Source organism: Harpia harpyja, chromosome 13, assembly GCF_026419915.1.
Source record: "Harpia harpyja isolate bHarHar1 chromosome 13, bHarHar1 primary haplotype, whole genome shotgun sequence".
Classification (NCBI taxonomy): domain Eukaryota; kingdom Metazoa; phylum Chordata; class Aves; order Accipitriformes; family Accipitridae; genus Harpia; species Harpia harpyja.
In genome coordinates this window covers 4,684,232-4,705,963 of record NC_068952.1, presented here as the reverse complement: position 1 = coordinate 4,705,963, position 21,732 = coordinate 4,684,232, and the positions used below count along the sequence as shown (strand labels likewise).

At 43.5% G+C, this 21,732-nt stretch overlaps 1 protein-coding gene across 2 annotated transcripts in view; it reads left to right on the top strand.

Moving 5' to 3' along the window:
* The window catches only part of ALK (ALK receptor tyrosine kinase), a 323,900-nt gene that overhangs the window by 288,645 nt on the left and 13,523 nt on the right, over positions 1 to 21,732 (top strand). The window contains exons 13-23 of one of the 2 annotated variants that reach the window (XM_052805834.1): positions 1,653 to 1,803; positions 4,267 to 4,398; positions 5,326 to 5,470; positions 6,340 to 6,522; positions 8,012 to 8,110; positions 9,065 to 9,217; positions 10,441 to 10,539; positions 12,296 to 12,482; positions 14,721 to 14,811; positions 15,739 to 15,803; positions 16,699 to 16,828. In XM_052805834.1, coding sequence (XP_052661794.1) covers positions 1,653 to 1,803; positions 4,267 to 4,398; positions 5,326 to 5,470; positions 6,340 to 6,522; positions 8,012 to 8,110; positions 9,065 to 9,217; positions 10,441 to 10,539; positions 12,296 to 12,482; positions 14,721 to 14,811; positions 15,739 to 15,803; positions 16,699 to 16,828 — 1,435 coding nt within the window. Of the gene's footprint in view, positions 1 to 1,652; positions 1,804 to 4,266; positions 4,399 to 5,325; positions 5,471 to 6,339; positions 6,523 to 8,011; positions 8,111 to 9,064; positions 9,218 to 10,440; positions 10,540 to 12,295; positions 12,483 to 14,720; positions 14,812 to 15,738; positions 15,804 to 16,698; positions 16,829 to 21,732 lie in introns of those variants that run through there. The other variant, XM_052805835.1, reaches the window with a different exon arrangement.

Genomic DNA, 21,732 nt, shown 5'->3' with positions numbered 1-21,732 from the left:
TGACATCATTGCTTGTATGCAAAATCTGTTCATACACAGAAAAATATGGCCCCTAATTGCAGCCGATTAGCCCTGCCAGCTTGCTGTGCCTGATAGTGCATCTCATTAGCCATTACAAAATTCTACAGCAAATCAACTCAGTCTTCAGATTCATGCAGCATCTGTTCAGAGTAGCCCAGTGCTGTGTCCATCACTTTTTCTGCTGGCTCCAGTGCAGCCTTACTGAGGAATGATTGCTTTGGTTATCAGCAGTGGCACGAACATAATCATGTCACATTGCAAGGAGCTAATGTGCTTTACGAGGCACTTGATGCTCCATAGTTGCTTTGACATCAGAACTGCTCCATGCTGGCTGCCTCAGAGCGGTATCGCAAGGTGAGTTCCTCACGCAAATCGTTAAGGCAAGTTGCTAGATGAAAGTGAGCTGGCTGCCCAACCTGTTCAGGGTGCTTATGCGCAATGGGCACTGCTGGTTTGTTCTGCTTGTAGCCTGTTTGCATGCAGGACTCTGCTGGGCAAAAACCAACCAGGTGCTAGAGGAAAGGAAGAGTTAAAGCACAGCACCTATACTGTAACTGGTCAGAAGCTGAGAGGAAGTTTTGTGTTCTCAGCCCTGCAGTCACTGTTTACGTGCTCCAGGTTGAATTTTGCTCTCATGGAAATAGCTGCAAAGCTACTAATGTCAGTGGAGAATCACAAGCTTATTTCAGCTCAAAATTGAGCTTGCTGTACCACCACTCACTTGCTCAGAAAGTTGAGTAACTCTGGGTTTTGTTGCAGCAGAGATGTGTGTTTTATCATGATTTTTATAAAGTGCTTTGAAATTCTTTGATAAAAGCTGCTCCAAGTATGTAAATTGTTTGTGTACTTAGAAAGGGAGAGGGAGGAGCTGAGCAATACAGTAGTACAGCCAAATCTTTGGGTACATCAACAACAGTAGAGACCTCTGAATCTTGACTGCTTGAAATAAAAGTCCCAGAGCCTTAATTGAGACTGCAGCAGCCTGTGTATGCAACCTAGTCACTCCTGGCTGGAGACAGTGAGACGTTCATGGTGACTGTGAGTTTAGGCAGGGGACTTTTGCCTTTCTTGTTTATTGCAGGCAGTGTCATGTCCATCTACTCTTCTGTATTCCTCTGGTCCTGGGAATAGGAGAGCTGTTTCCCATCTGGTCCACGCTACCAGGACCAGTTACGCTGTCTGCTTTCTCAGATCTCCCCCTGTCAATCTCCTGCTTAATGTTCTCTTTAGCCATATGTGCTGTACTTACCGGTTCTCCTGCTTCTGTTCTTTCGCTTTATTGCTGCAGACCTCTCAAGGGTATGCCTTCTGGGAAACAAGATGTGTTTCATATATTAAAGTTTGAAACTACAGCGACTTCCTCACTCTGTCCTCAGCAAGTGTTTGCCCAAGAATCAATGTGGAAGAAGCTGTTTTGTAGCTACCCAGGTTCACAGGTCCATGTAGAACAGAGAACCTCAGTCTTCAAGCTTTGGGTTTAGATATATTTAGAGTATCAGGTCTTCAGGGCACAGCCCTGTGACATTGTGTACAGTTCAGGTGTGCAAAACAGTGCCCAGAAGTGGTTTGTATTACCTTCTACCTGTCTGGGACAACTTGGGTGCCAGGCTCTTGTTTTCTGTTTCCTACAGCATCTCAGGGTATGGAGCTGCTGGTGGGAAAGGAGGGAAGAACACCATGGTGCGGTCCCACGGCGTGTCTGTGCTGGGAATTTTTGACCTCCAGAAGGATGATACTTTGTATATCTTGGTGGGACAGCAAGGAGAAGATGCTTGTCCTAGTGTAAGTGATTGCCCTTTCTGTTTTGCCTTAATCCCTTCTATAAATCTATGGAGTTTTGTCTGTTTACAGAGAAAAACATTGTCATTGAGGGATTTGGGGTTGTATGGTTCAAGGGGTAGTAGCTACAGTTTTACTGGGAGGGTGCGAGTGTGAAAAGGTGAAGTACCATGTCACTGTGCTCACTTCCTCTTCAACGTTCAGGCCCCATTGATAATACACTACAGGTTCCTGATTGATCTGCGTATCTCAGAGCATCCGTGTAGGTTTTCAGAGGGAAAAGAAAACCCTGCCTTCCTTTCCTCTGGAGTTCAGTGTTCAGAGTTGACTTCACAGGGCTTTGTCTTTGCTCCGCTGTTGAGCCCAGCCCTGCCATTATCATAGTACTCTGCAACGCTGGAGACACCCACCTCACAGGGCCTGTTTGGTTATTCTCCGTATGGGAATGGGAGAGACAAATTAATCACTGCTTGGTCAGTTCTTAGGTTTGTGTTACTAACCAATCGTTGCTGCAAATGCCTTGACAGAAAGGTGCAACTTCCACCATTTGCAGGCACAATAATCTGTTAATTTGTTTAGTATTTGTTGGAGGGTGAGGGAATGGGAGATTCTTATGTAGGAAACTAAGCATTATCTGATGAAATTTCACCTACAGATTTGAGCTGGACATTTAAATGCTGTGCATTTCTCAACTGTTAATGGCTGGCATCCAAGAGATGAAAGCTTAGCAGTCTGTTACAGCAGAGAAAGGTTGAAGGATGTAGACAAGAAAGAGGGGTTCTCAAGGCTGGGTGCTGAAGTAAATAATGTTAAAACTGGAACTATACATATCTACAAAGAAACCATTAATATGAAGCCTCTTTGAAATGAGAAATGCCCTAACTCAAACTTCCATCTAACATCTATAACTAGGACATTCCAGCTGAGTGTAATATATGGACTCATTAAATTGCAGGCCACTGTAATCTTAGTGAGAATTTATTGAGTGCTAATGTAATTCTTTCATTGAGGCAAAGAGATTGCATTGACTTGTAGAAGGGACTTTTACTAGATTGGATTGTAATCAGTTATGTCTTTGCCATGAAGGATTATTTTTTTTTTAATTCAGTTGTAATCTAGTGGTTCCTTTGGGTCATTGACTTTGTCATTTTATTAATCATCCCCACCCAACTCCAAATCAATTAAGGAAAGGGAAGACTAGGGAAAGGAGGATTGTTTGGTTCCATAGGCAAGTCTGCACACACAAAATGGATGCCATTCATTCTCTGGCACAACCTAGGACACATTTTGTGTCAACAGAATAATTTGTAACTTGAGGATGCCTTTATCAGGTTCCTCTTCCAAAAGAAAAAGACATATATGAAAGTAGAAGGAAGCAGAAGGTCAATCCTACTCTAACAACTGTTTGTGCATTTTTCCCTTAAAGTGTTGACTTAGTGAGTTCAGTGTGCATAACAAGATAGTGTTACGGAGATGAAACTATAAAGTAAAATAAGCTAGAAGCAAAGCTTGCAACTTACAAATACTCACAGCAGAGTCCTGCTTGTCATGCACTTCAGTGCTCCAATTTAAAATCGAAGCGACAGTTACCTCTCTTAGGTCACAGTCCAGAAGTACTTATAAATGATGGTTTAATGTTGTGTTTGAAATCAGTTAGTGAATTCAGTGATTTGCCTAATACAGAAGGTTCACTACATTTGGTGCTAATTGGTGGAGGGGAAAAAGTGCTAAGTAGGAAATACGGAGGCTTTTTAGTTTTGAACTAGCTAGCACTGGTTTTGAACTAGCTAGCACTGGTAATTATAGTAAAATTGCTGCTACAGCATAAGTGTCAGATCAACATCAAAACTTGCTTGGAAGTCTAGATAAATATTAGGTGGCTAGTCTATGCTAAGCCCATTGCTACTGTCCATGCTATGACTACCTAGGTTAAAGCTAGCTCTAGTACATCTACGTTAGCCACCAATACACCTCAGTTCTGGATAGATGCATGTTGGCTGCCTGGCCCCAGCCAACAGGGCCCTGGAAGAGGGGTAAAGAAACTTGGGTTCTCTCTATGTCTCTGCCATTTGGCTGTTGCATGTCATGGGGTAAGTCACATCATCACTGCGTTACTCCCTTCCCCACTTGTGAAATACAGATAGTTAATGCTGGGAAGTATTTGCAGTAAATTCTGCTACATCTTGTATGTTAAAAGTTTATGGAGCTGTTTACTATTTACATGGTAATAGATATCAGCACTGAGCTTGCTTCAAAGTAATTCAATTAAAATGGCAACAAGTTCTTCTGACAAACGTTGAAGCAAAAAGCGAGATTCTTCTAGAAGAGCATTCACTTGCTTCTGCCTATGTAGTTTCACTGGAGGACAATTTATTGGTTTGGGAGGGTGAAGGGTCCACAAGGCCTGTGTGTGTACAAGGACATGAGATTTCTTACCAGAATTCAGACCTGGTCTTCTGTTTGCAGACTAATGATGTTATACAGAAAGTCTGCATTGGAGAGAGCAATGTGATTGAAGAAGAGATACGTGTGAACAGAAGTGTCAATGAATGGGCAGGAGGAGGTGGAGGCGGGGGAGGTGCAACTTACATATTTAAGGTATGGAAACATAGTCCCCGTGCACCTTCAGCACGAACACATCCCACCACTTGCCTCTAGTATCACAGCCTGAAATACCTGAGAACCCTTTGTATACCTCTCGGAAGGGTCCACAAAGTGAGCTGTGGTTATCTTTAATTTCAGTTGATAGCTGTAGTGAGCTGAGTTGACCCTTCACACTTGTTAGAACTGCTACACAGTTTGGCCACACTTGCTTCAGTGGCTTGGAGTTTCCTTTGCAGACATAATAGTTTGAATTGGATTTTTTTCAATGCAAGCTGAGATGCTGAAGTGTAATTCTACAGCAAAGGGCAAATTCCACAGGACTTTATTCAAATCTATCATTGTAGAACATTAGACTTGAGCTATGCATTTGGCCTATGTGGTGCAATGACAACAAAAGTTGAGGATAGCCTGTGTGTTTTCTGTTGGCAACCCTATAGCTAGGGACCACTGATCTTTTCTGTCATGTACTAGCTGAGACAGTACTCATTCTAAACACTGGTTTCAGGCATTAACAATATTTTTAGATCACCCAGCTTCTACATAATTCTACATAACTCTGCATGCTCAGACAGTTTCCAATGTAACAGTCCTTTACCAGTGGAGACACCATATTGCGCTATACAGAGCAGTGCTCCTTAGCTGTTTCATTTGATGAAAGTCATCACACAGTAACATTACAAGCCTTCTAAGAGCCATCAGTGCTGTAGGTGCAATTCATAGAGCTGCTGATGCCACTGTTCTCTATTGCAGAACTTATCATTAATTTTTGGATGTGGGTGCATAAATAATGCAATGGTAATTTGTAGCGCTGAGCAGTCCTAGATGCCTGCTTAGTGCAACATGCAGTAACTAGCATGTGGTTGAACTTCCATTTGTGTGCCTGACTGCCTGAACACTGCCTTTATTTCTAAATTTGTTAAGATGGAGAATGGAGAACCGGTCCCCTTGATAATTGCAGCAGGAGGTGGTGGCAGGGCCTACAGGGCCAAAACAGACACATTTCATCCAGAAAGGCTGGAGAATGATTCCTCTGTTCCAGGGTTGAATGGAAATTCAGGAGCTGCAGGTAAGGAAAGTTTATTCTTTTTAAGGAAACGTTTGTGAATATGTGGTACTCCCAGATTCCTCCTCACAAGGAGGTGAGGCAAAACTCGTGAAATGCAGTTCAGAGGGAACCTGGAAGTATAACAGATGCATATAGGATGTACCACAGTGCAGGATACTTGGCCTAAATAAGGGTATCAGAGATGGTACAGCCGTAGCAATGGCAACATTCTCCCAAAATAATGTAGTCCCTCTCATAAGCAAAGTTGTTTGATTTTTGATGTAAGAGTTTGCAGTGCCGATGTGGCCATCCTGCTCCCTGCCTGCCCTGTTTTGTGCTGTGTAGACATACTCACAGTTTCCCTGGCTTATGCAGAAAGAGCATAATTGCACCCTGGCTAGAAGTCTCTGTGAAGAGACCTTGGGCTGAACAACCAGCAGAGCTGATAGTGAGTCACTGGTGAGTATGTTGTATTTAGAGCGGGGCTGGGACATGTTTTCACATCCCTTTCACTAAATTCCTTTTGTTCCACTTCAGAACTGGCATAGGGTTTTTTTAAAAGTATTTTTTGCAAAGAGAAGGGGAAGGCTCTGCAAGCCAGAAACAAGTGGTTGGGGAGTAGGCAGGGATGTCTTTTTACATTTTTCATAGAAAATACTTGTCCTTGTACAGTAGGTGAAAAGAGGTGCAGATGATTAATGTGGTCAAAAGCCTTACAGAAAGGTCACTGTAGCACTGTGTAACAAGCACATCCCCTCTTCTAACCAAGGCATGAGATTCTTACTTTCAGCTAAGGTCCTTTTAAGGAGTGCTTGTTCTGCAGATCCCCGCAGTGTTTTTTTACACAAAGATAACCCTTACCTGTGCCTTTTCTCTTCTCTTAACTGCAGGTGGTGGAGGTGGCTGGAATGATAACACTTCCTTCCTGTGGTCAGGAAAATCCTTGCTGGAAGGTGCTACTGGAGGAAGATCCTGCCCCCAGGCCATGAAGAAGTGGGGGTGGGAGACAAGAGGGGGTTTCGGAGGGGGTGGAGGGGGGTGCTCCTCAGGTGGAGGAGGCGGAGGATATATAGGTAAAGTGGCTTCGTGTTCAAGGTGTCCCTTCCCCCCCTTTAGTGCTAATGATCAGCAAAACGCTGATAGATAATTCTCCTGTAGCTAGCATATCTAACTGTTATGTACTAGTATGTCTGTGTGTTGCCTTTTTAGCAATAGATGAACGTATGGCATATAGTCTTCAAGCAAATAGCCAGATGTCAGTCCTTCAGCTGTAATCCTGGCTTTGCACTCTGAAAAATGTGCCATCAAGATCCTGCTGTGATTCTTGAGTCTTCCATTTTGGGGTTATAGTGCTGAAGAAGGAGGAGCCACAGGCTATGTGCTCCCATTGCCAGCACCTGTGTTTTGAGGACGTTGGTCCTGGAGACTGGCAGCCAGGCTTTATGCCAGGGGAGAGATGCACCACCTTCTACCCTGCCCTGCTGTGGGTGGGCCTTGGTCCTGCGCAGGTGGTCTCTGGGGGCAGAGGCTCAGGCTGCCAGCCAGGACCCCTCTTAATAACGACAGTGGTGTTGACTTCAGTCAACAAGGAGCTAATTGCATGTGCTGCGGGTCTCAGGACAGCTGTCAGATGGCATTATGTTGATTATAACTGGTGTGGGCCAGATTCAAGATCTCTACTAACCCATAATCTCCTGGGCCACATAGTTTCTTCAGCCATCTGCACTGTGGTGGACTTTTTAACCCCTGGTTCTCCACAGCTTAAATCAAGTGTATGATAGACTAGAAATCCTGAGAAGTAATCAGTTTAAATGATTAAGTGCATGTTTTGTACCAATGTTACTGTGTAATGCTTCTTTTTCCAACAGAATGCCTCACATGACATAATTTTAATTTTGCTGAAGATGGTTAAAGAGGAAAAGCCATTTTGGGGTGGGGTGGGGGAATCTTTGCATGCTTGTAGTACAAAATATATGGCCCGTACTGTGCTTCTAATATGTTCTATGTATTGCCCATACTTTGCTCCCGATATGTTCTATATGCCCAAGCACAAATGAGCAACTCATAAATTCCTTCAGTCCCCACTCCTGGTGGACCACCCTGCTTTCAGGGTGCAAAGGAGAGGAAGGATATCGGATTATTCATTCCCTCTACTGACACAGTACATACCTTGATCAGCAAGGGTACTGAACTTAGCCCTTGAGTACTGGTGTTTTCCAGTCTCTTGGCTACATTAATTTTAAGAAGGGCTTATATGTTTCACAGCACCCAAATAGTTAAAGATGAAGTTTGTGCCTTAGTTTGCAACAGTCTGCCTGAAACAGAGCTAAGAAATTGATTGTCACAAGCTGCTGCTATTAAATTGAACTTCTAGAGATAAAAGACCAGTGGTTCATGCCACAACTCGCTAAGTGTTCCCTATATGTCAAATAGTTTTATTTATTCTCTTTTCTCATTTGGATGCCTCCCTAAATATGCTGAAGTCATGCATGTTGCAATGCTTATCTGTATTTTAGTGCCAATGAGCCTCAGTCTGTTAAGGTGACTTCTGGTTTGATGTAGGTGGCAATGCTGCAGTGGACAATGACCCAGAGATGGATGGGGAGGATGGTGTGTCCTTTATTAATCCAATTGGTACTTTATACACTCCAGCACTTAAAGGTATTCATATTGGTCAGAATTCTTCTAGTGGGCTTATTTCATGTTAAGAATAGTTTGCATCTGTAGGACACTTTACAATCCTTTGGGTACATCATGAACATGAGGAGGCAGAAACATAGCGTAACAAAGTCCAATGGAGAATAAAGAAGTAGCAGGAAGAAAGCAGGTGGAGAGAAGATCAAGGCTATTAGAAAACACTTCCCAACAATATAGTCTACCAGCCTATAGAATAATTTTGGCCAAAGAAAGTGGTAACAGAACCTCATAGTTCAGATAATTCAGGGAAGAAACAGACAAAGCACCTGACTATTCACTAACAAACATGTTCCTTAGAGCATCCCTCAACAAAGTATTCAGGTTGGACCAGGGTGTTTCTAGAGAAAACAGTGCAGTGCTGCCTAGCAGTGTGTGGGAGTGATAAATACTGCCACTCCAGCCTGTGTTTGCCCAGAAGTCAATGTCTTGAATATGTTTGCAATGTGTTCAGAAAATACAAAAATATCTTATTTGCTCAAAAAAAATGTTTGCTTTAGAAGTATTTTCAAATAGAGTTGCACTCTGGCCTGATAGATTCAGCCAAAAAGTTTTGAAAGCGTTACAGTGTTTGATCTCAGAGGGAGTAAAGGCCAGGAAAGAAAAGGGTGAGCCCCACGGACCGCTGAAAGGGCAAGTTTCCCTTAGCCTCAGCAGCAACCTCATGGCTAACCCGGTAGGGCTATCTGCTCAAAGAGAGCCAAGTGCACCTCAACTGCAGTGGGGCTAATTTAGCTGGATGTTATCTTCTACATGAGAAAAGGACAGAACCTATGGAAGGTGGAGAGAAATCAGTTTCTTAGATGGGGTCTAACCTGCCACATCTGGCAACAGTGACCACCCTGTTTCTGTCAGTGCCCAAGGGAATGATATGAATGATCTTTACAGTAATTAACTCAGCTTCTTTCATTCACTCCCTAGTGACAGAGGGGCACGGAGAGGTGGACATTAAGCTGCATCTTAACTGTAGTCACTGTGAGATGGACGAGTGCCGTGTTGATCTTGAGACTCAAAAAGTCATTTGCTTTTGTGAGCCAGGCACAGAGTTGGCTGAGGATGGTGTGTCTTGCATAGGTAAGTAGATGTATGGGGTAGGCTGCTAGTGTGTGAAACAGAAAATGCATGGCAAAAATCCGTAGTTTGGACTGTGAGACATCCTGAAAGTGTTATCTAGTCTTTCTTAAAACTGGCTTCTGTTGAATGTTACCTTCTTTCTTGCTGGTATATGCTGCATAGTTAGTTTGCTAGGATATAGACACATGAGTGCTGAGGAGTGGTGCACAGAGAAGCATTGCTGGTTTGATTTACAGTATATGTTTGGCATACTGGGCAGAACTGAGGAGAGTCAAATTTTGCACCTGATTGTGCTGATGCTCACATTCTGCTCTGAAATCATGAAAATTTGCTCACTGAAGGAATTTTCCAGCTAAACTTAAATTCCAGGTCATGCTCTTAAGAACTAGAAAAATGTACAAGGTGAAGGAGAATATAATTCCTGTGGATTTGGACATATAAGGTGCAGGTGCAGAATCTATAAGAAATTCTGCATGAGATCTCGCTGACCAAAACTAAAGACAGTGCCTGTACTTGCCTTACTTGAAAAACCAAGTGCTTAGAGCTCCATTACTAGGTTTCCTTCATGTTCTTGCCCAGCGGTTAGAGCAAGTGACTCCAGGGTTTCACAATCTTGCTCTCAGCTTTGTCACTGGCATGGGAAAATTATTGTGTATTTTTACCATTCCCATCTGTAAAATGGGCAAAAAGCACGGTCATTTTGCCAGGGTGAAGTAAACCTTAATAGGTGGTCATTGAATGCCTTGTGGTCCCAAGTGAGGATGCAGCTATGGAATACTTTGTACTACACTTACTGTTATCAGGTTTTTCTGCCTGGATTAGATGCATTTAGGAGATGATATATTGCAGTCCTGCTTCTGCTTTTGCTGTGATTTGGCATTGATAGCAGCACTTTAACCCTGGCAGTGTAATGTTCTTTCCACCTCCCCAACCTCCTGCCCCTGGGTTTTATAGTCTTGTTTTCATACCCAGAGAATGCACGTGTTAATTCACTGATAGCAAACCACCTGTTTTAATGGGTTGATATTAATTGAGGAAAGTGAAACAATGAGGTATTAGAGGTCATAGATCCTGAGAACTGATCATGCCAGAGGTTGCTCCTACACTATAGGAACAGCAGATGAGTAAATGGAAGGAGGAGCAGAAAAATCTGCCTGCAAAAAAGTGGCTGCTGGAAGATCATTTCAGACACATAATTCCTTCTTCTCCTGCTTCTATTACAGCTGAGCCAGTGGTTCATCTCCCTCTCTCCTTGATCTTGTCTGTAGTGACTTCAGCATTGGTGGCTGCTCTAATTTTGGCTTTTTCAGGAATCATGATAGGTGAGTGTTTCTCTGCAAAAGATATTTTCATATAAGGGCTGGATCTGAGCCAGGGATAATTGGGCCCTGGGAGGCAGGAGGATTCAGATTTTTAGCTACTGCTGTATTTAATGACACCTTCCCACACACACGCCTTAACTTCAGATTTCAGTAGTTGTTTCTAACCACAATGACCAATTTGAGGAGGTTTCAGTTACTGACTGCATCTCGAAAGAGACATTATTGCTTGTGTTGTAGTGTAAAGCTGTCAGAACACAGCTGCCACTGGTTTTGTGAGAACTGTTGGTGCTTAATGCATAAAGCAATCTTCTTTATTTGTGTGCCTATATACAGATTTAGCCTCTTACTGTATGACATTTAAGTTTGAAATTCTTGCATAGGTTCCCCTTTTACAAACTGCTACTTAGTAGGATGTGGGAATTCTTGGCATCTTTATTTGAAATTCTAAAAGGTATTTTTCACCCTTTCATTTTCTTATTTTAAACAATTGCTCACCTGCATTTGATTGCAAGCAGAATAGATTTGAATCAGTGAAAAGCAGCCAGGGATTCAAACCACAGCTCTGCCACCTTTCTTTGTCCACACTGTATATAATCTGGGGGAGGGGAGGGATGTACCCAGAGCCGCGAACAGCAACTATTAAATTAGATTTGCGCAGCTGTTTCAGTTTTAAGAATTTCAGGAGTTATCAGTTGCACACACATGGTCCTACATGTATGATTTCTGGCCTGACAGTACCCCTTTAAAATTACTAATTACTTCTCAGGGAGTGGAAGAGTAATCCTCTTTCCATCCAACTAGCCTATCATTGCCATCTCAGGAAAGAGCAGCGATTTAAAAAAATCAAAGCAAAAGCAATGAAGAGGAAAATGGAGGACAGGAAGGGTTTGTGGATAGGTCATTACATCCATCTGCCTTTGTGAGTGCATGTTTACCCCTTAAATTCTTCCCCTGAGCAACATCCGCTGGAGAAGATGCAATAGCTATTACCGTCACAGTCTTTGGGCTCAATCCAGCTCCCACAGAAATCAATAGTAAGGGTAATAGTGATTTAACCTGCTCACGATTGGCATCTTGCTTTGAAAAAAATACTGCAATATCAATTACTATTTCAAGGAACATCCACAGGATGTCTTCTTTCAAGGTGTAATTTCTAATGACATTTCAGAAGTAATAGTGAAGTGATTCAAGGAATATAACACTACCATAAAATGATTTCAAATTTAGTCCAACTCTGTTTTTTAGAAACAGAGGAAGTTTTGCAAAATGAGCTAGTTTTATATGTTATTCTGAGGCAACAGTTTAGTCTATCCATTTTGAACAATATGATGCAATAATGTATTTCAGATTTTAGTCACTTCTGCGTGATTTAGGAAAGTTGTTTATACCCCAACTCCCTCAAGTTTGGAACTGGACTCATACTTGGGAGGTCCAGTTAAACTAAATAGAACAAAACAAAAATCTCAGAACTGTGAAATCAGAGATCTCTGCAAGTGAAATTCATTTTACTTCTTCCAAACTGTTCATGAGCAAGCCTGTTTCTTCATAAGATGTGTAAATCAAAGGTTCCTGCATAACTTCAGATTCCATTTTCTGTCTGTAATTATCTGACATACAGAAATATGACAGTGTCACTGTCTGGTTTGATTCACTGAAATTTGGCCACACAGCAAATTCCAGTGAGACATGCTGCACGGCTGCTGTCCTGTTCCAAAGTCAGTCTGTGTCTCTGGTTTACTGTGTTCTCCATATTTAGTATATCGTCGGAAGCACCAGGAGCTACAAGCCATGCAGATGGAGTTACAGAGCCCAGAATATAAACTGAGCAAGCTGCGTACCTCCACTATCATGACAGACTACAATCCCAACTACTGCTTTGCAGGAAAGACCACATCCATTAGTGACCTCAAAGAGGTGCCTCGAAAAAACATCTCCCTCATCCGGTAAATTCATCTTTTCCTTCCCCATGCTTCACACTATACACTCACGTATGCTGGCTCTTAGACAGATGTGAACTCTATGTCTTTGTGCAGGCCCATACAAATTCTCATGCACTTCTAGACTTATGCCCCTTTTCATAAGAAAGATGTGAAGCTGCAGTAGTTAGGCTGGGTGGAGGGGACTAGACTTTGGCAGTCTCCTTGACCTTTTACAGGTGCAGTGTTAATCTTCTGGGATTATGAGAGGAACTGAAGAGTCATCAATTCAGACACATCTTTTGCAGACTGTGCAATGAATGGCCCATTTCCAGTATCAACTGATGAAATGATGGGAAGGCTGAGGCTTGTAGGAGGCTCTTTTGAAGTCTTTGATGGGATCTTTGGTAAAGACAAAGACATCCTTAAGTACAATAGGAGGAAAAGCGATGGGTTTGAGACTGCCAGACAGTATTAAAAAGACAGGAATATAAAGCCAGCAGGATAGTCATGTCTAGATCAGAACTTCTGGAAAGTTCGAAATAGTCTCTTAAGAAAAACTTGAAAATTCAGAGTTCTTTCCCACCTTGCTCTACTGCAGGATACAGTGCATGCTACTTGTTAATGTGACATTACCCTGGTACCATGCAGTTTTACACAAAAAGCCAAGAAGTGGAAGCAGGAGACCTTGGAAGACTAGGGAGCTTACAGTGCTAAAAAAGGTGATGCTCAGAGCAGTCTATGTAGTCTGCAATGTTTTGCTGTCTCTTATCTCATTCCCCCTTACCTGCACATCTTGCTGGACTGCATCTGAAAGTTCCCAGTGTACCTTGTGCTGCTGCTGCCTTTGTTACTTGGGCTCTGAAAGAATTTTTGAAGTGTGGCAAGCTGCAGAGAGCAGAGGATACAGCTGGGAATTGATAAGGGCAGGGAAGGTGGACTTTTTGGGAGGAGGGTGAGTTATGAGCTGTGGAGATCTGTTTTATACCGTCAGTTTGTAATAAGTTGGTCAGGCGTAACCAAGAATAGTGTCTCAAGCTGATACCTACAAAATGTTATTAAAAGAAGTAGTTGAGTCACAGGCAACACAAGTCCTCACTGTGGTTTCACTGCCTGGACTGGTCTTTAGCCTGGCAAAACTACACAGAGCTTATGCAACAAGAGAGCGGATTGCTCTTAGCACCACCTGTCTGAGTGGACAGGAGGGCAACAGCCCATGCAAAAACAGGCCACCAATAGACCGGAGAACAGAATCAGTGCGGCTTTCAGGCCAGACCTGTCTGTACCAGAAAATTGTGTGTTGTAGAAGAGAGCCTTATTGAGAGCCTTTTACCTGGACCAAGATGCAGGAATGTCTGTTAGAGGCTTAGACTACTACTGCCCAATGTGCAGCCCATGTAGGGTTAAGAGGGACTCAGGATCTGGGCTGCAGCCTCGTTCTCTGCCAGAGTTCACTATGTCATTATGACATGCCACCTATGTGTTACAGCTGTTGTTGTACCAGTTGACTTAACGTTAGGCGAGTGAAGACTGAATAGACAGGTATGCAAAATCTGTATCACAAGGACATAGGACAAGATCCGTTGTGTGATTATTTTAATTCCTTTCTCTTTTTCTTGTACCCTTATTCAAAATAAAACTGTAAATTTCATAATATGATCAGTGCCAGAAACGCTTCTCAGCATGAATTCCTGGAGCCAAGTGCTTTGCAAAGCACTAACATCACCATTTACTGGCTAAGGTACTTACCTAGAATCACAAAATAAATCAGGAAAAGATACTTGGTTTAGAATTCAGGTCCTTTGAGAACCATTTTGCTTCCTAGTTTCTTGTTCAATGTTTTCTTTAATGGTGATGCATAAACATCATGGGAACTGTTAGTGTGTTTAGGGTGTGGGAACACCAAGACTTAAGACCTGTCTTTATTGACCTGTTTCGGAGCGCCCACCGCTAGAGCATTGACACCAAAGCCATAGAAGTGTGCTATCTGTTACATACTGCAGAGCCAGCAGCTTGATTTCACTGGGGACCATTGACTTTTGAGGATTGCATTCCCTACCAGTTAAACACATTGTAGGTCCAAGAAAGATCACATCAAGGTCTGGTCCCCCACATAGTGTGAGGAGTGGTATCATCAGTGTCAATATCCAGTTCTCCCTGTTTGACTACCATGAAAATTGTGAGCCCGTTCTGTGAGCTGTGACCACAGTGTTATAATGTGTGTTCTCTGTAGTAAAACCTTCTTGTCTTCTCTGGTCTGTCCAGGGGTTTGGGCCACGGAGCCTTTGGTGAGGTATATGAAGGTCAGGTGGCAGGGATCCCCAGCGACCCCACTCCCTTGCAGGTGGCTGTGAAAGTAAGTGACAGTGTATGAGTTATCATGATGGTTTCATGCACCTTTCACCCAAGAGTCCCAATGCATTATAAAAATGAAGATGAATTAAGCGTTACTATAGTACTGAAGGATGTGGCTAGAAAGGTTGCTGCTCTGTTGCAACACTTTAATCCATCATAGCAATGGTACAGCTTGTAGCACATGGGCTTGTGAGACTATTAAAAGAGGTCTGTAAGTACTAAATAGGCAAAGATTTCCCATACAGCTGCAGTAGACTGCAGGTATGAGAAATAAATCCATCCTCTGTCCATCCTCCACATGCTACACCTGGTGTGGTAATCTCTCCAAAGCCTTTGAGTCAGAGGCCAAAAGTCTTCACAGGGCCAAGAGCAGCTGGCACGTACATCAAAGAGCCTGCAGGTAGGAGAAGGCTGGCTTTCCAGGAATCTCACCACTCCATTATAGGATGGATATGCACTGGATGTGAAGCTAAATCCTAAGAAACCCTGGTAGGGTCCAGGCCTTCAGGAGCCTAGCTAGCTTGTTTTCTCCTAGAGGTTACATAGCAGCACAGTCCTACTGCTAGTTAGAGTTCATAGTCTTGCTGGGAGGTAAGAGTATTGAACTGTCAGAGAGCTCAGGCACTGTGGTCTCATTCCTCATCCTCTGTACAGCAGAGACCCATATATTGAGCACTGTTCCCTGTGCACTCTGGGCTATTTCCTTTGCTGGGAGGAGGATGACGGTGTTGATGGGCCATGTGTTCTGATCTTTACCTTTCAACAGGCTTCACAGTCTAGTTTAGTAATGCTCTGGCTATTATCTTAGAGTGAGGTTTCTTTTAGAGAAACAAGAATTGCTGCAGACAATGTTAGTGCTTTTGATTGTGCCAGGTGTTCTACAGAGTTTAAATATCTTCTCCTTGTCAACCTGTTCTTTCTTTTCCAGACATTGCCAGAAGTGTGTTCAGAGCAAGATGAGCTGGACTTCCTCATGGAAGCTCTCATTATTAGGTGTGTATAAATAAGATGAACAGCACTTTTGTAGGCTTGCAAAGCCCAGCACTGTAAAGAAAAAAGGTGCTTTGAGAGGTGATACCCATGCAACACATCTATACAGTAGTTTTGGCACATGGCTGTCAGTATTTTACAGAGGACAGGATTACCATCCTTTTCTATTCTTCTTACAAATGAGGAGGCACCAGATGATTAAGGGCTAAATTTTCAAGAGGGTCCACACTGGTTTTCATTTCTTTAGGCCCAGTTTTCAGAATTGATAACAGGGTCCTTTGATTTCTCTTAGGGATCAGAAAATGAGGTAAAAACAAACCTTAGGAGTTTGAGCTTGACTAGTCAAAACTAACAGATGGCATTGACTTAATGCTGCTGTCATGTCACATGTCAGTGACTGAGTCCTAGAATCCATGGAAATAGTTTCCCATCACATTGAGGTCTGGAGAAATAAGGAAGTGTTAGAGACTAGACCTGGAAGGAATATCCCCTACATAAGCAGATCCCTGTGTTACTATGTTATTTGAAACAACTCTGCCCTAGCCCAGCTTCTGCCCCTTGGATAGGGAAATTAGGAGCAGAGTTTTCTCTGTTATCAGACATTCTCTGCTTCCTATGGACCACAAGTCTTGCTGTAGCCCAAAAAGGATGGAGAATATAGGAAGAGGAAAAGCAGCCAAAAGCCACTCCTTCCCCACCTCTGTTTCTGCACTATGCAGACAAAGAGTGCAGGGGTAGCGCTTTAGCTTTATGCAGTTACCCTACCTTTGTGATTTTTTAATTTCGGGGGGGGGGGGGGGGGGGGGGAATTCCCCACAGCAAAACATTTTGATTCTTTTCTGCAATTGTGCTTTTTGGATCAAAGTTACTCCATAATTGAGTCTCCCTGTCTCCACAGCAAGTTCAACCACCAGAATATTGTGCGCTGTATCGGGGTGAGCTTGCAGGCACTGCCCCGTTTCATCCTGCTAGAGCTCATGGCTGGAGGTGACCTGAAATCATTCCTGAGAGAGACACGGCCTAGACCGGTAAGAAAAGAAAAAATTGAATTTTATTTAGTAAGCTGCTGCCACAAGGCAAATACATAACTATAAAAGAGCTGATCCATGCAGCTACTATTTCCCAGCGTGTTAGAGGGTCAGAAAATTTCTGTTGGTGGAAGACCACAGTGGGGCCAGGACACAGATGTATAGAGTACAGATGCTGCTGGGGTTATGCAGAGGTACCTCATCCCTGGACTTTGCTAGATAGCATTGCAGATACTATCTAAAGAAAGAACAAAATCAGTTTAAAAAAAAGGAAGTTAAACTCTACTCTTACCTTCCTCACACCAGCTGGGGGTGGGTTAGGGGGGAAGCATTGACCTAGTAATGATAAATCCGTTGTTTAAACTGCTGATCAGGTGCATTTCTGTGGATATCTGTCAGTGCAAGTTTGACATAGGCAAGGAGAGAATCCAGCCTGGAGCTGTTGACTTAATAGCAAATATCTTTAGTCCAGAGTTTTAAAGATTTTCCCACTGAAATCAGCGTCAATAGGAAATGACAGTCCTTTAGAAATGTTGAAAAATAAACTATGACTTCTAGAGAGGAATCAGTATTTCAGAATAATAAAGTTTGCTCTGAGTCCCTGGATCAGAAAGGCACCCAGATGTTGTTGAAGTTTAGTACCAGGGCCCAGCTTCATACTTTGTCTCTACATTTCTTTGACACAGGGGAAAATGCTGGATTTTATCAGTACAAGAGAGACACAAATTGGCTCTAACAGATATAAATAAGATTCTTCCTCAAGGCATCTGGAAACAGATTGACTTTCTGTTTTTTCCTTGCAGTCTGGTTTTCAGACATATAAAATGGTCTGCGTTGCTCAGGAGCACTGCAGTCTTGGATAGGTTGCATTAAAGTGGCTGCTGCCTGGATAAGAAGGCTAAACACCCAGAAAGTCAAGATGTTTGAAATCTGAGCAAGCAGTCTTTATAAATAGAGGTTGGTTTTCTGTAGCACCTAGAGATGCTCGTCAGCTCATACAAATGGGCTGAACTTGGTGGTGGGTGAATGGGGAAATTCATGTTTTGCAATGCGGGCTCTGCTCTCACCCGGTATGGAGAAAAGTGGCACGGGCAAGGTATGCTGCCTAGTAGGTGCTTTGTTCAAAACTGCCAGGACAGGCTGTGCTAGATGTGTGAAGTGGCATGTGAAACAGGATGGTATAGGGCAAGGGTATCCCTCACTTTGCAATGGAAGCATCTTTTTGGCTTGTTAAATTAGAGAAGCCAGCTCAGTAATGATCAGGATCTTGTGAGGAAACACCAAGAACATCAGTCCTGAGCAGCAGGAATTTTTACCTACTTGCAGTAAAATGAGCCAGATGCTTTTGTGGATGAAAAGCCCTTAATCTTTACAGAATGCAATCATGGGAGCCTTCTGATCTGAGAGGTTTCTTTCTGTTTGCCCCTACCCCAGTCATGAGTTCCTCCTTGCATGCCAGGGCTTCCATTTCTCTTAGTGGTAGCTCTGTGCAACCCCTGTGAAAGCTAATGTCAGAACAGGTGGATGGTTCACACCAGGCACAGCATACGTTACTTCCTTGGTATTTCTCTTTCTGCCTTCACAGTCTCTCCTTCCTTTCTTCTTCTTTCCTTGTCTTTCCTGACCTCTTTGAGGTTATCTGAGACTGACCATAACTACTACTACACACAGGGGCTGTGCCCAGCACCTTGAAGATTCTCCCCTGTTCCTGCATTTAACTTGCTCCCAGGACTGAAGCAGACCTGGGACTGATGCTGCTGTTTTCTGCTCTGTCCCATGTCCGTCACACTTTGGGAAAGCTCGGGGTCAAATGCAGATGGGCAGTTGCAAGCTGGAACTGATTCAGAAAAACAGTTTCCAGTCCCTCTTTAACAGTTGGGTGAATGTGGACAGCCTGACTGTGTGCAGACACAGATCCACACATTTCTGCATTTCTGCATTTCTGCTCCACTTCCAACACGTTCCTTCCCCTTGCCCTGCCCTGCTTCTGCTGCGATCCCACGTGGTGGCTGCCTGGCGAGAATGACAGGGTAATTCATTGTCTGGCTGCTGGGGCAGCTTCTGAGGGGCTAATGGCACCTGTGAGTGCTGAGAAATCAGCCTCTGGTGCACAGGTTTGACTGCTGGCTCAGAAACTATGAGTTTAGGAGACTGACTAATGAGAGATGAGATGTGTGCAGGGTGTTGTGCTCTGTGAAGTATGGGATCCAACTGTGGAAGTGGATTTACCCTCTGCATGTACTTGAGGTGTGACAAAGTCTCTGTACCTAAGGCCCATGGCTTAGTACTGCTGGATGTATCTTTGCACTGCTCTTAATGAACCCTGAGCTTCTTTGTTCCTCCTATTGCTCATTCAAGGAAGACAGGCAGAAGGTAGGCATGGCAGACTGGGCACCTAGCTTTCCAGGCCCATTAAAGGAAAGGAAAGACAAGGAACAGTGCAGAGTAAACAGGCTTCGATGAGCTTTGCTTCCAATAGGAATTAATTAAACACACAAGACGTAGCTGACTGACTCAGTAACAGAGGTACACTGCTTACTGTGCAGTAAGCACCATATGAATTACTGTTGTCATTTCCCCTTGTTTTTTCCGAGTTTTGTATTTTCCAGCTGATTTCCTTAGTACCTTGTCTTTCCCACTTAATTCTGCTTTCAGCCTGATTGCAAGAGACATTTACGTGTTCATTCTCTACCTTCGTCCTCCGGTTGCTCTCCCTGCTCCCCTGCCAGTAACTTCAAATTCATTAGCCAGTTTCAGTCAAATTTAATAGAGGTGTGAAAGGTGTTAACTTGGCATTAATTCCAAGGCTTCAGGAAAAAGAAAGCACCACAGTAGAGCAACCACTGAGCAAAACAGTTGTCTTGTTTGGCTTGCCACTGGCCAGCGAGAACCTGTGTGACTTGGAGCAAGACACACACAGCATGCTGCCGTGCACTCAACCACTGCAAAGCATGGAAGGTGTCCTGGTTTCAGCTGGGATAGAGTTAACTGTCTTCCTAGTAGCTGGTATGGTGCTATGTTTTGAGTTCAGAGCGAAGAATGTTGATAACACTGATGTTTTCAGTTGTTGCTCAGTAGTGTTTAGACTAATGTCAAGGATTTTTCAGCTTCTCATGCCCAGCCAGTGAGAAAGCTGGAGGGGCACAAGAAGTTGGCACAGGACACAGCCAGGGCACCTGACCCAAACTGGCCAACGGGGTATTCCATACCATGTGACGTCCCATCTAGTGTAGGAACGGGGAAGTGGGGGCAGGGATTCGCCGCTCGGGGACTGGCGGGGTGTCGGTCGGCGGGTGGTGAGCAATTGCACTGCGCATCATTTGTACATTCCAATCCTTTCATTATTGCTGTTGTCATTTTATTAGTGTTATCATTATCATTATTAGTTTCTTCTTTTCTGTTCTATTAAACCGTTCTTATCTCAACCCACGGGTTTTGCTTCTTTTCCCGATTTTCTCCCCCATCCCACTGGGTGGGGGGGAGTGAGTGAGCAGCTGCGTGGTGTTTAGCTGCTGGCTGGGGTTAAACCACGACAGAAGGGAGCAGAGGGAATGGTGGAGGAGAAGGTGAAGCGAGGGAAGGGGGAACTTAAGACATTGCGAGGGAGATGAAATGGGAAGCTAGAGCTACCACAGGAGGTATCAGGGCATGGGATCCAACTTAATGGGAGATCAAGATGCTGCCAGCACAGGTTATTGTACATTGTTCATCTGTGTTCTTCATATAAATAATGAAAGCAATATTCAGCCAACACGTAAGGATTTTGCTGGACTCTAAGCAAGAATGATCATATCTGTAAGCCAAATGTTCATCCAACATCCCTGATACAATACCAGTGACTCTTGTGGAATATTGTCGGTTTATGCCAGCCAGGTCTACTTCATAAACTTCAGATTCATACTTCTCCATGGGTCCAGGGTTTACAGCCCTGAAAGGTTTCTGTGTTCCATTTCTAATAAAGTTTCACATCGATTACAAGATTACTCCTTCCCCCTCATCTGGAGAAAGGCAGTCTGGAAGATTCAGAGACACCTGGAATCGGAGCCTTCACTCATTTATGAGCGTTGCAGAATTGTCTATTCTGGGAAGTTCAGTGCTGATCTTTTTCACACACAGCACAGCAATCAAAGAACAGCTCTGAAGATAAATCATGTATGGATAAATGATTCCCCTCCTTTTGTGTTGTGCAGCCTGTTGCTCAGAGCAGTGATGACACTGAACAATACACAGAATTTCATTCACTTTTAGCAAGATTCAGCCTCGCCTGGGGAGATGTCACACTAGTGTTTCCAGCATTCCCACTGCTCTGAGCAGTAGTGCATTGCAGCTGGCATTGTCCATTCATATGGGGAGCAAAAGCTGTAAAGTGAATCCTTTGGTGTCTCAAGGCTGCTCCCCTTGCAAAATGAATCCCAAACCTCCATTTTTCAAACAAATTACATAGCTAAATTGTCCTTGGCTGGGCAGTCACGTCTGTTTTAGGACTGTATTTAGCCAAATAAAAGGTGGAAGGAATTCATCCAAGGAAGGGAAGGAAAAAAAGGGAAAAAGAAAAAAGCTGTGCTGTTCAAATCAGCTTGTGGCTTCAGCCTACTGACTGCCTTGCAGTATAGCTCAGGTCTGGAATCAATTGCACAGTAAAGAATGGGGCTTTCTACTTGGTTTTCACTTCAGGTTTCTGACCCTTGCTCAGAAGACAAGGGAATGGGTAGATCGAGATACTAATTTCCCTTTGGTTACGCCCTGAAAGGGAAACAGAAGGCATCTGCATCCTTTCTTACTGTAGACATCTTGTGTAGCTGGTGAGTCACTTTAACTCACAGAGGTAAAAAAGATTATTCTCTGCTCCCCACAAAAGGGGGCAGGGGGAGAGGCTTTATGTTTTCAGGAAATGGTTACTCTAC